Genomic DNA, 14050 nt, shown 5'->3' with positions numbered 1-14050 from the left:
AAGTTTCTCATTCAGTGGTGAGGTGTTCATAGAAAGCAAGGCCTCGCCCAACGAGTGGCGGATTTGGTTTGGATGGGGTCTCGCTTGGACGCTGGGGAGATCCATAGATCTGGATAGAGTCTTTCTCGCTCAGTAAAGAAGAGTACGCGCGCTACGGCTTACGCAGTGGATCTTCGGGCAACCAACCCGGCACATCAAATTCCGATCAACAACTTGGAGGTATGGCTGAGTGGCTTAAGGCATTGGTTTGCTAAATCGACATACAAGAAGATTGTATCATGGGTTCGAATCCCATTTCCTCCGGCACGGAAGTAGAACGGGCGGGCGAAATTACGTGAGAGAAAGAACCTCAGATTGATGGAGTCCGCCGTCGGACAGAATAGATGCTTAGTGACTAGGAGCGGAGCGCCCCTTTCTTGTTCTTGGTGGCGTCTATAGCGAAGAAGACATTCCCGAACGAGGGCCGTCCAGTCCCTGGCCGGCTCTCGGTTCTTGAGCAAGCTCCTCCACTGCAGGTAGGATGCTCATAGATGAAGAAAAGAGACTTTAGGCAAGTGGTTCTGGTAGCTCAGCTGGTTAGAGCAAAACAAGCAACGGATTGAGCAACTAGCGCGAAAGCCGTTGCGCGTTAGCGCATCCGTTTTCTTGCTGGACTGCAAATCCTTTTTTTCTTGTTTCAGTGGGAAGAGCAAGGGGCATTGCCCTTGAAATCCTTCAGTGGTTCGAATCCACATCTGAGCGTCTTTTTTTCGGTATGCCGCTCCGCGAGCAAGGAGCGCCGCGAGGAGAGCGAGAGAACGAAGTGGGCTTTGGTGATGTCAGAATTTGCACCTATTTGTATCTATTTAGTGATCAGTCCGCTAGTTTCTTTGATTCCACTCGGTGTTCCTTTTCCATTTGCTTCCAATAGTTCGACCTATCCAGAAAAATTGTCGGCCTACGAATGTGGTTCCGATCCCTTCGGTGATGCCAGAAGTCGTTTCGATATACGATTTTATCCGGTTCCTATTTTATTTATTATCCCTGATCCGGAAGTCACCTTTTCTTTTCCTTGGGCAGTACCTCCTAACAAGATTGATCTGTTTGGATCTTGGTCCATGATGGCCTTTTTATTGATTTTGACGATTGGATCTCTCTATGAATGGAAAAGGGGTGCTTCGGATCGGGAGTAACCACTTTTGAAAGGGCAAAGGGGGGAAGGACATAGGAAAGAGGGATGCCTACAAAAAATCAATTGATTCGTCATGGTAGAGAAGAAAAACGGCGCACGGACCGTACTCGAGCTTCGGATCAATGTCCCCAGAAGCAAGGAGTATGCCTGCGTGTTTCGACGAGAACACCGAAAAAACCTAATTCAGCTCTACGTAAGATAGCAAAAGTACGGTTGAGCAATCGACATGATATATTTGCTCACATTCCAGGCGAAGGTCATAATTCGCAGGAACATTCTATAGTCTTAGTCAGAGGAGGTAGAGTGAAAGATTCGCCAGGTGTGAAATCCCATCGTATTCGAGGAGTCAAGGATTTGCTGGGAATTCCGGATCGTAGAAAGGGAAGATCTAAATATGGTGCAGAAAGACCTAAATCGAAATGAATGGAAGATGCCTCTGGAACTTTTTGGTTCTTTTTTGGGGGCGATATGGAAGCAGCTAGCTCCCTTTCCCTTATTACGTTACCATTTCTCTCCGCTATTCTTCGCTTAGAAGGGCTTGAGAACGAAATAAAAGTCAATCCTCTCACCAATGAAGCACATAGGGATAGGATGCTCAAGCTCCTTGATGAGATTATTATCGATCCAAACGATCCACAGAATGCAGGGGTAATCCTTGCTTCCAGGATACGCGTCGAGATTAATAAAATCGTGGACGATATCGATCCGTATTGGCTAATCGACCTTTCCTCTAATATAAGCGCGCTTTCTGAAGCAGTGCATGGAGGGGTGGAATGGGATCATCGGGTCGAATATCGCCGTCAGGCTTTGGCGGATTTGCAAGAATTTGGTGCAAATGGTTTGGTCTTTAAAAGGGCTGTGAGGGACGTGTGGCCTTCGTCGATGGGAAATCCATCGTATGCGTTACAAATCCACTAGCATTTTGTTCGTGAAAGAATGTTCTTGTTTTTCGTTGGAAAAACCAACGCCGATCTAAAACTAAGTCTCCCTTTCTCTTTTGTTTGGGAGCAGAGCAGACTTTTCCGTGCTACCCCATCCCATGTTACCGTTTCAAAATAACAATCCTCTCTTATTATACGCTTCATCTACCGAACCTGATTTGACACTCATTTTCATACTTTTTTTTATATTATCTCCTCTGACGAAGACGAACTGGCAGAAATTTCCTTTTTGCTGCACGAGTGCAGTTTCTATGATCTCAATTGCCAAATGGCTCTCGAGTTTATAAATCTTATGAACGAAGCCCCACTATATTGATATATATTCGTAGTTGGGATTCGTCGTTTCTTCGTAGTTGTCGCAATCACTTCAAGCAGTGGAAAGAACCAAAAATGTGCGGAAAGTCCTTGGGCTGTTGAACAGAATCCAACCACACTAGAATGGTTGGTACAAAGCCCTCCGGCCTTTCATACTTTTGGAGAACTTCCTGCGGTAAAAGAGACAAAAAGCTAGGCGCATATGCGTCCTAACTATTGCCTCTTTCTGGCTCCGTATTGAAAACTCGAATTGGTAGGTTTCTCGAAGTAGTTTTAGTAGGTTTCTCAGGAAATAGAGATGCCGAGGCCCCTACTTACCTACCGGGTAGGTGGGGGGGGGGAAGAAGAGTGGGAACGAGGGCTTCTTTCACTTGTTTGTTTTCCTACAACGGTATCTCCGAACTCAACGGCTCCCACGATTTGGAGCGATAGCGAATTCATACGAGGACTACGAAGCGAATAATTGCATTCCTTCCAGGAGGTCGAGCGCACGCTTTCCTCGGTTTCGAATCAAGGGACAAAGATAGATCCTCGGTAACGGCAAAGGGGATAGCCTTGCTTTTGAACATTCATGTGCATATATTTTCATTAGATGTGCAATCGAAATCAGTAGGAGAGAAACTTTCATCCCTATATTTCCACTGAAATGGAATTAGCGATACCTTTGCTTTTAGTTTGAATTCATGAATCCTGTTTCTAGTGGCGAGTAACTACTACGAAAGGTACGGAAAACGGGAAAGGCAAAGCACAGGAAAGAAGAATATATTCAATAATGTCATCCTTGTTTCGGTACCGGATTCAACTTGTCGAGGCTTCTGCTCGTAACGTCACTCACTGGATCAAATCAAAGGGCTCGGTTTCTGCTCCTCGGCAAAGGCAAAGTCAATTCAATAGGAATCCGAATCCTAAAAGGCAAGACCCAAACCACCGGTCGATCAACAGTTCTTCTTTCACTTCCATCTCTTGATACCTGTTTTCTTGCTTTTCTTACCACTGCTGTAGTGAACCGCATCTCTAAGCACCGGGAGTCGTGAACCGCGCACAAGGTCCTTCTTAAACTAGAAATAAGTGAAATAATTGTTCTGGGTCACCTTGGCTTTTGTGTTCAGTAGTTAGTAGGGGAAGTTGCCCGGCTTGGTATCTCTCTTCCCTGTAGAAAACCAATCACAAGTCCCTCCTTATTTTCACTCCAAAAAGCTGGAAAAAAGAGCAAATCTCGGATAGCCTAACTTGTTTTTTTGCCCTGGAAAAGGCAGCTACTATCCCTGCTGGATTTCCAGAAAACGGAATGTACCTAGGGAACCCTATTGATCAGATCAGAGACTGAACCTAGTGATCTTTCTCCTGCTGGCAAGCATCGATACCTGTCTCCTAATGAATTGATCTTCTCTTGGGCTCTGATTCACACAATCGGAAAGCCCTTGCGATGTGGGTCACCCTTTTCCTCTATACATCTGTTCAGCAAAGGGGGCTTGCTATTCTCTGCAATTGAAGGTTGGGCCTACATATCTCTTATTTGTGTGGATCAACCATCCAACCTTTCCTCTTTCTTTCCATAAAAGCGTAGGTAGAATGCGTATAGTAATGGTAGAGCTGATGTATGGCTAAGCAGGGCTGATGGAGCTCTTGGAAAGAAGTCAGTATCCAGCTTATCCCTAGTCTAGCACTCTGCTGTGAAGTCAGAAACCCATTAACAAGCAAGGCTGTAGTGAACCTCTTCCTTAAGGGATTGTGGAATGCACACATCCCGGAATACAGTTGGGTGATCCATTAAGCTAAGCAAGAGCTATGAACAACCTAGTGACGCGGTGGCAAGCATCGATACGAGGAAGGTGATAGATCAGATACGATTTCCTTCATAGGATACTCTTTTTCCTTCGGATTGTGGAATGATAGGAAGGGCCTAATAGTAGTGATTTAGTGCGATGTGAGGTGCCCCGCGCGTGAGACTTTCTGAGGTTAAGAAAATAATAACAGGGTGGCTTTCTTAGACTCGGCTCTATAGCACTCTTTGAGTAAGTTCGTTAACGAGGTAGCAGTTCTACACGAATGAAAACAGACCTATCTTCTCTTTCTTGGGCGGGGCACCAAATTCATGTATCTTTACCAATTAACCAATTTCTTGACGCTGGGGTGGATCCTAAAGAGATACCACTTCCTCATGAATTTATCTTGAATCGGGACCTTTTGCCTCAATCTTTATCAAAGTTTTGGTATCTAGCTTATCCAGCTACAGTATAGTATACTCCTTCCTTGCTCGATAGAGCTCTTTGAATCCGCTTCAACTAAATGCGTAAAATAGATTAATTTCTTCAAAAGCCAGTTTCTTTCGAGAAGGCAGGAGGCCCATAGCGAGTTACAATAGTGCCAGTTCTTGTACGGAAGGCCGTAATTCTGGTAACCACGACTGCTCTAAGAATGATCCGGGCTAGCCGGGCACATCACATCAAAGTTAGGTCATTTGTCAAAAACATGGCAAATAGCTCAGTTGGTTTGGTAAGGGAGCTATTCTCTCACTTAAACCACTCCCATATTAGGTATTCTATCTCGTCTTAAAGTTCCCCCGCATTACCCATAACTTACCACCTGTATCTCCGGAACTCAAATCGCAAAATGACAATGCTTTCGATAGTCTGTACTAAATTACTTTGTACGAATGCACATCTGGCCGTCGGGTAGCTGATCACCATTTCAAAGTCTATATCCGTGGTTCAAGAAATGGAATTGCTATTCTCGATTCAGACAAGACACTGATTTGTTTACGAAACGCTCTTCATTTTATAGGATCTCCCAGTCGTCAAAAAGGCCGTTCCTTCTTTTTAAAGACCAATCATTTATTTATTTATGAGATAACGGAAGAAATGGCGAGCTATTTAAGAAGCTATTTAAGAAATGTGAATTCTCATTGTTTCGATGATTCTCAATGGAAGATCGGGGCGTTTTTGACCAAATCTTTTGCAAATAAAAAAAATTCCATTCAAGAAAGAAGAAGATCAATTTTGGGTTGAACCAACAACCTGATTGTGTGGTTATTCTGAATGCAGATAGAAAGTCTTCGGTCATACTGGAAGCTGATCGATCACAAATACCTATTCCATCCTTAGTTGATTCTACGATCCCATGGGAATCCTATAAAAGAATCACTTATCCCATCCCAGCGAATGATCCTATACAGTTCGTATATCTATTTCGTCATTCGATCATGAAAACAGTGATTCTTGAACAGAATGCGATTAGTAGAGAAGCGCAATCTCTCAGAGTCACTTTGAGTACGGGGAAGTCCGCAGGAGGGATGAGATCCGCCTGCTACTCCACCTATTCTTCTTCCCCAATAGACGAAGAAGAAAATAGGGCCAAGGCGCTATTGGAGATGCGCAAAAAATATCCATCGGGAGATGGTGCTGACGCTGACGCTAACGCTCGCAAGGCGGTTTTGCAGGCAATTTCTAAAAATACTTTTTTTTCATTGAGCTCATAACCCGGTTTGGGCCGATTGACTCTGAGAGCGATCGAGGGGTCGCGGGCTCACACCTTGCTTTTGCGCATAGGATCGAAGAGATCCTAGAATTTAATGGAAAGAGCAGCGGCTCTCTGAAAGACCTCATTGATCTTAAATTGGATTTGGAAGACGCCTCTAAAAGAGAGGAGATTCTACTTCCATATTTTTCCTCAAAAAAAGAGGCAAAGTCCTAGCGTGATACAAAAAGAAATAATGGGCAAGGGCGGGGAATGATAGGTTCATAGATGTGGAGTAATCAGTTCTTCATTTGAAGAGTTAGTTGGCTGGCCTACCGGCCCGCAGATGTAGAGAGGTTGCCCCCACCATCCTCTTGAACTGCAAAATCAAAGCGATTCATGTTGATGGAAGAAAGGCTAATTTCGTTTGATCTGATCCGCCTATGCCAGTTCGAGTCTGGCGAGTCGCTATCATCTGTTGCCCTAACTTTTTCTATTAGCTCATCTTGTCCGTAGTGATATTTTGGAGAAGGAGCAATTACCGGAGTGAGAAAGGTAGAAAGAAGCAATCACGAAAGCTAGTGCTAGTTGTGGCTTTTTGTACTAATCTTGTTTGTTCGGTAGCTCACATCAGCAGCTTTAAAAGGAATAGAAAACGAGGCTTTTTCCACCACACCAGGGGCAGGCATTACGCTCAAGCAGGGGAAGTCAATTTGACTGCTGCTCGAGAACCTGTTTGACCAAGAAGAAGTAGCATAGCTCCAGCGGGGCAGAGCCAATTGGCTACGACATGGTGACCGAAATACAAATTTTTTCCACCACTTTGCAATTGCAAGAAAAAAGAGGAATCTGATCAAGTACTTGATGAGCGATACTGGAGATCGAATAGAAGGTAATGACTTACTCGATGCACATATTTAGGGCTATTTCTCTCATCTGTTTAATACGCAATTCTCTTCGATAAGAAGGGTTCTCTTGTGTTCCAGGGTTGATTAAGCGTCTGGTGGAACAGGGATACATTGTGTGAGGCCAAATTGCCTGACGAATTGATGAATATGGCTCAATATAGACTGGTCCAGGTATACCGGTCAGTCTTGAGCCACCAGGATAGCCTTCCACATATCCTGTTCCTCCCTTGAGTGGTAACTATTTTCTAACCTTAGAATCCTGAACCAATTTGCTCCAAAGACTCTGTCATTGAAAGGAGTCCATAGGTTGATAAAATAGGTTTTCATGAAAACCACACGTAGATAGAAAAGGTAAGAGTTACACGTGCCAGAAGCGAGGAATACCGCTCGGAAGCCCGATTGAACATGTCCTCATTCACTGCTATCTCCATATATTGGATGCCAAGCTTGAAAGGTAATGGTCCGAGAGGATGGGGCCGTAGTCTTCTATTACGCACGCTACGCAGACGATATGGTCTTCGGCCTACCGAGAGGGGATAAGTCCATGCGAGTCACCCAGGGTCTCAAAAAGGTCTTAGCTAGAGTCCTTAGGGAGCTCCTACAGGGCTTCACTTCTACTGAAATTTCCAGAAAACAACCAGGAGGCTACAAATTATCGGCTTGCCCCTGTCTCTGAAAAGTGAAGGTCAGCTCCACATGGGTATTCCATCCAAACGATGGGAGAAGAGGATGACACTTGTTCGTATTGAAAACCGGAGACGAAGGGAAAGAGGTTTGATTGGAACATGTTCTACAAGAACTCCTGTGTAGAACACGCCCGTATCTATTCTATGGGCTGGCTTCAGGCCAACCCTACTGCTGAAGTAGAAAGCATCATATTCCGGTTTTTCCAACACTTGATCAGGAACCGGGCGCAGAAATTCCTTGAAGAGAAGGGGATGCCTACAACCAATGCCTAAATAAAGGCATATGTCGAAAAGTGCAACTACTAATAGATTCAGTAAAGGAAGGCCCGGAACGGGCTGAGCTACTGCCCGAAATAGAAGAGGACGACTAGAGTAGAGGAGCCTAATTCCAATCCAAACAATTGACGAGGGAGTCTAATTATTTTTCCGTTCTTGATTGTTTCAATTGCACTTTCTTCATTGGAGGGTTGCTTGGGAAGTGCGATAGTTACGGCGCTTGGAGTATACGGATTGAATTCTTCCTTCTTCTATAGGTCTTTCTGGGCGGCGAGGCGGAAAAAAGGTGTAGAGAGGGAGAAGGTACATAAAAAACGATTTCTAAGGTAGAAAAGAGGCATCCACCAGTCATTGAGAACAGCTAATCCCGGAATTAGCAGGCCGGTATGCGAAGAGAATTCGGTATTGAATCCGCGAGGCCAGGTGAAGAAAAGTCCAATATGGGTGGATTACCTTTTTCTGAAGGATAAGTCTCTGGGACTGACTGAACTGAATGTATAGCGTCAAGATAAGAAGCACGGTAGTCGAAGATGTACCTTGTGGGGTGGGGTACGAGTAGACCAGACCAATGATGAAAAGCATAGATACGAGCATGGCCTCCCTGTCTCAAAAGCAGGCCGCCAAGGGTGCTCGCATGAAGCATTTCTCACTCATAAAAAAACCCTCATATTGTTTGGTGCCAGTGTCCCAGTGAAGGAAGTAGGGCTTGCTGTTCCAACAACCGCTCTCTTCTCTCTCCGCTCCCTGATGTCTTCTCTTTGTCTTCGGTATAGTATATATTTTTTTTGATTCAGATTCACTCATAACTATAAGAAGAGTGTGGGATGGAGGAATGGATTACGGAAGGAGACAGATTCCTTATAAAATGGATTAAGGTGGGTTTCGGAAGGAGGAAGGCTCGTTTCATTATCGAATATCGTGTAGAACTCACTTGCCCTGCCTTTTGCTAGGAGAGTGTAGTTCAAGCATTCTATTGTGTGCTCGATCCGTGATACGCAAAGCAATCTCCTGTTTACTATTGATCTAATGACAGTTGATTGAGACTTGCCATTGTCGTCTTTCGAAAGCGAACTCTTATCTGGTTGCACTCGGGTTCTCCTGTCGACTTGTTTTTCAATAGTAAATCACAGGCAGTATGCCCTATTTGAAAACATGCAATGAGGGTATGAGCAACACTCCCCAAACTTGGCATGACTCATCGCCATCTTGTATTCATGATCTTACCTCTATTGGTCACAAATGCATAGCATAGGATCGAGTGGATCGGCACCCAATAGGCCAGATTTTCCTATCTTTGATGTTAGAAGTGATTCCAATCTATTTTTCTATAGTGATAGTTCACACATTAGCAATTAGCACTGCCTCAAAGCAAACATAGGAACTAGGGAGTTCATCGAGAGAAAGTCCCTTTAGTTTCGTACTTCCCTGTTTCGGATTTGCATATGTCTTTAATCGCAATAGTTGTAGAGAAATCCCTCAATCACGGGACAATCCTCCAGGGCAAAGGTACTTCCAAAGCTCAGAAGGTTCATCTGTGCATCAAAGGAATGAAACAAATTCCATAGAAAAAATAGGAAAATCCCCACCGAGATCGGTACCTATCTAGATCCCCAGCTTCGACAACAAAACTCCTTCGCATTTTGCGACCATTCCCGCGAGGACTACGATTCGGATTATCTAATGTCATCCCCAAACAGAATTACACCTCTTAAGAGGAAGGGACGGCCCTCTATCCGGTGTGGGTTCCTACGAATTATTGTCTGGTTCCGGATCCAGGTCCCTCTGCCCTTGCTTTTTGTTATTCCATAGGGGTATGGATTGAAGTAATCACTAATCCAGGATCGGAATCAAACTAAGACAAAGAACACCTGACATGAAAACAAATGTCTCCAGACACTTATTGAATTTAAACCAACCTTAGAAAACTAAAAAGAGTCTACGGACTCTTCTATTCTAGCGAGATGCTAGACGAATAAAGAGCACTTGCTGCTCCACCCGCAGCACTTCCTGGCTCTCCTCCAAACCCTCTATGCGCTCTCTGGTAGCGCGAATGCGCGCTTCTTTCTTTGCAAGATCCATTGTTCTAACACTTCTCAACTGGTTGTTTAGCACTCTACGGTGCCCTTCAATCTCATTTTTCAGTTGCTCCGTTTCGGTAGCAATTGCAGAAAGCCTGTTTGCGGTTGCAGCATCCATAGCAATGCGTGCTAGTACTCAATTTCTTTGTGATGAAGTGAAGATATCTATATACCATTTATAGAGTGGTAGAGTAATATCGCCATGCAGTACGAATTGCATGGCTGCATGCAGCCTTTATGAACAAACAAACTTTGCAGAGCCGTTTCACCTAATCGATTCCGTCGGCGGATCATCCACGTCACGAATTGAATGGCAGGCACAATTCTTACTAGTTCTCCGCCCTACTTTTTTCAGTTGAAGACTATCAGGCCTGGAAATGGAAACTTTGGACCCGGGAGACGGTTTGATGTCTCGTACATAGCCAGCCCAGGGCGCTGCCCATAAGGGTCACTGTATGTAGGTTTTCAGCTCTAAGGTCCCCACTCATCACAATCGTTGGCCCTCATCCCGCATTGGAGCATAGCGTTAGTATCTTTCGGTGTATCAACAACATAGGCACCTGATCTATTTGAACTTTAAACCACAAGGGAAGTTTTCACATAAGCTGCCTTTCTCCCGTTAAAAGGTGGGTACCTTTCCCTAAATCCTTCTCCCGTGCATGCTATTCTCCTGTTCCCCCGAAGGGCGGTATCAATACGGCAACCCGAAAGCTCATTATCAAAGTGGTCTCTTCTCAAAAGCTTATCTGCCAGATGAAAACAAGTTCGTAGTAACAGGTGGCCGTTGAGCTCCTAGTTTGACTGTTGGTGCCAGACTAGAATGGAATAATGCCCATAATACTGAAATGAAGAAGAATACCTCACTAATAAGAAATAGAGCAACACCCATTGATAAAAACCATAATATGATTCAAGATCAAGTCTTACTGAAATTGGATTTCCTTTTCGTGCCATATGTCGCTTATACTTTACTTTTTCCCCTTTCCGCCCTTTCCTCTATTTGTTCGATAGGGTCTTCGTTTTATTCGAATTCTAAACCCATTGTCGTCCACAGTTTCCTTGTCGACGCGAAGGGGCCAGCAGCCCCCAAACCAAAGTCTGAGATCAGAACTCATACCGCGGTTGTGGCTTGAAGGCCGCATGCAAGTTCTTCAATATTTAGAGAGTATGTGTTAGTACGAGATCGCGCTATCAACTTATTTCATCTTTCTCGATGATTAGGACAAAATTGTATCCCTTAGGAACCGTACATGCACCTTTGTTTGCATGCCGATCGAACATTGTTACAATACGAAATACTTGAAGGCCACACGCAATTGACTCACCTACATTTTATGCTCCCACCCTTTTGTAGAAAAAGCCATCCTGGGAAGATATGGCTTAAACTATCTTTTTCATTCAGTTTTCTTTTTATATGCAATTTATAGTTAACTCAAAATTGGTTCGTTCCATAGAGATAATACTTGGAAAAGGAAGCTCTGCTAAAAGCAAAATCGCGAATAAGTTCAAACATCAAAGGTACCTGTCTACATCTACCTACCCGAAGCTACTAAAACATCATCAAGACTTGAAAGCGAGGAGATACCAAGCAATGTGACATGTCGATACACACAAGAAAGCGCCATCCATCCCTCGAACTGAGTAAGGTGACACCTTTTTTACTATTTCGATGTAGTGAGATTGCGATTGAACAAACAAGAGGGTCTGGGAAAGTCTGCTGTGGCTTGTTCGAATAGCAACCTATACTATCATTCTGTTCTTAAAATAAAGTAAACATCGACGCCCCAATGTCTATCGAAGCCTTGAATAACCCGAAGCATTGGCAAGATTCACCCTAAGAATAAATAAGAAGATTCCTCGTATCTTTGGTGGATAGACAGGGCGCAAACCACCCCTATTGCTGTTGACTTCTCCGCCCGAGGTAACATAATGTAATGCCCGAGAACCCACCTGTCCGCCTTAAGCTCAGAATAATGCAGAAGCAAAGGACGAGCCTATCGATGAGGATGAACACCATACTTGTTTCCTCTGGCTGACTGGCACTTGAGCCTTCTTCTTCTATTAGCTTCTTTTTATCGAAAGAAGCCTCTAATGGCGCCTTAGCCTATGTTGAGACTGGCCTGCCTGCGTGGAATCTAAAAAAACAATGAAATCCATTCACACAAGATGGACCATTGCCTTCGGCAACGCCCTAATTCCTTTCCTATCTTTCTTCTTTTTCTCAAGGACCTGTAAGAAGAAGCAAATCCCTTTCTTGAATGGCCGAGGAAGAGGCGGCACTGAACAGAACAAGATCCCCCTCTACCTATCCTTGGGGCTGTGCGCATTCTTAAACTTGAGCTGGGTAGGACTCAGGAGAAGGGTGCCTCGGGAGATAAGTAGTTCCTCACCTAAAGCCCTCGTAGAGTCTAAGTAGTGGACCAGAAATATGACATCCTTCCCGCTGTACTAGATTTTATCTGGTTAAAGCCAGGTGTGCACATTATATTCATTATAGAAGATATAGAAGATACTGCCATGCCAGCTGTTTCTTATTGGTAAGCTTGCTTTTCGTCGAATGTCTCTAAAGAGTGATGGTGAGTCGAGTAGCATGAATTGTCTATCCAAGGGGTCGCTAATGCGTTATTTGTATAGGATCTCAGTTATTATTGTCAGCTAGATCTACATAATATGCTTCACGCGGAGCCCTTACTTGGTTCGATTGGCATTTTTCTTATCATCCATCCACATAGGGAGAAAGGCCAAGGGCCCAGTGGAGTGATAAAATGAACTATCCAAATTAAGCTAATCCCGTGTCCAAGTTCAAACCCCACATAGCCACTCTTCTTGATCCCCCACCATCACTTGAACCGAAGAGTCAACCCGTCAAAAGTTAGTACGCACTGCTAGATCCTGGAAATAGCTCATTATCTGGTAAGCAGACGAGGATGCATCACATATATATGTGACATCCGCAACCTCAGATTTGGGTTTAGCATTTACCTATTTCCTTCCATCCAACCTAGGAAGGGATCCCTCCATGTGCTCTCTATGACACTTGGCCTGATTGTTACCACCGGTATCTCTCCTCGCATGCAGTTGATGACCATCTCGCCCATGGCCTTTGTGAACACATAAGTGTCTTGACAACCATAGAGTTTGGCCCTATGAATAAATAAATTGCACAAATCAAATACTTCATGTGTGTATTCGTATCTACAGACATGAGAAAGTAACAGGGAAATACTAGAATACCTCGACTACCTAACTCTTTCATTTCTTGAGTAACAGAAGCAGAGGCAGAAGAATGCCTTCTGGAGTCAAAAGCCAACTTGATCTCAGCCTCGATATCCAACACGGTATTCTGATGTGCCGAAAAATCTGAGGAACCTATCCCCTTTGTTATGGTATCCCCTAAGCAAAATGGCTTCTCTAGTATCAAACCTTGCCTCTGCCCATTCACATATGCTGTTTGGCCAAAAACATGACATGCAAACATACTGCTAAAGCTTGTTTGTAAGCTTTTGAGATTAATAGAAACAGGTTACCATTTGATTTCGACCACAAGAAACTCTTATTTGGCATTCTGACCTGTTGATACTTGCAAGAAGAGCTTCAGTCTTCGAAACCGCTGCGCGAAACTCATTATCTGGAATGGCCCCACGGTGTTGATGTCTAGTGCTACATCATACCTGCAAGTTGCAATACTTTTATTGCTATGGAATGTGAACTTACACATTTAGTAATGGAAGCAATCCTTGGTGCAAGACTAGTATAGCTTCACGAACCTCTCATCAAAAGTGGTATTTGCTGCAGAGTTTACGATAACATCCACTTCTTCCGCGATCTCTTTGGCTAACTCAGGAGCAATGCCAATGTAGGCTTCCCTGAAATTACCAACGACTGGAACCTGCTTGCTTAATACAAAGCTGTGGTAGTTTTTCCCATGGATTTCCTGTAAACATCTGAACAACTCAGTATCTTCTACCTGTATTGCAGACGAAAAATATGGTCATTTGCATGAAGAACAGAAAGTAGTCCGAAGTAATCATCATACCTCGTTCTTCAATCTTTTCATGGATGCTTCATTGTCCTTGGCCTTGATCAACACGTATATTTTACCAACATCAGGATTTGTCCTTAAAATGGGATCGATAAGAACTGATGATCAGAATCATACAAAGTAGAATGGAAGAACAAAGGAAGGAAGTCAGGTAGCTTAGAGCAAGACAAAGGCAGA

General features: G+C 44.0%; 1 protein-coding gene and 1 pseudogene across 1 annotated transcript in view; one reads left to right on the top strand and one right to left on the bottom strand.

Moving 5' to 3' along the window:
* Positions 1–4837: 4837 nt before the first annotated feature.
* Positions 4838–6240, top strand: LOC125541361 (small ribosomal subunit protein uS2m pseudogene; annotated as a pseudogene).
* Positions 6241–13384: 7144 nt separating this feature from the next.
* The window catches only part of LOC147993090 (fatty acyl-CoA reductase 2, chloroplastic-like), a 1613-nt gene continuing 947 nt past the window's right edge, over positions 13385–14050 (bottom strand). Inside the window, exons 3-5 of the mRNA XM_087539216.1 lie at positions 13868–13971; positions 13599–13798; positions 13385–13502 (exon numbers count right to left, since the gene is read on the bottom strand). Of these exons, the coding sequence (XP_087395342.1) occupies positions 13385–13502; positions 13599–13798; positions 13868–13971 (422 nt within the window). The remainder of the gene's footprint in view (positions 13503–13598; positions 13799–13867; positions 13972–14050) is intronic.

Source organism: Triticum urartu, chromosome 1A, assembly GCF_056163025.1.
Source record: "Triticum urartu cultivar PI428250 chromosome 1A, HENAU_Tu73, whole genome shotgun sequence".
In the NCBI taxonomy this organism is placed as follows: Eukaryota; Viridiplantae; Streptophyta; class Magnoliopsida; order Poales; family Poaceae; genus Triticum; species Triticum urartu.
This window is presented reverse-complemented; position numbering and strand designations above follow the sequence as displayed.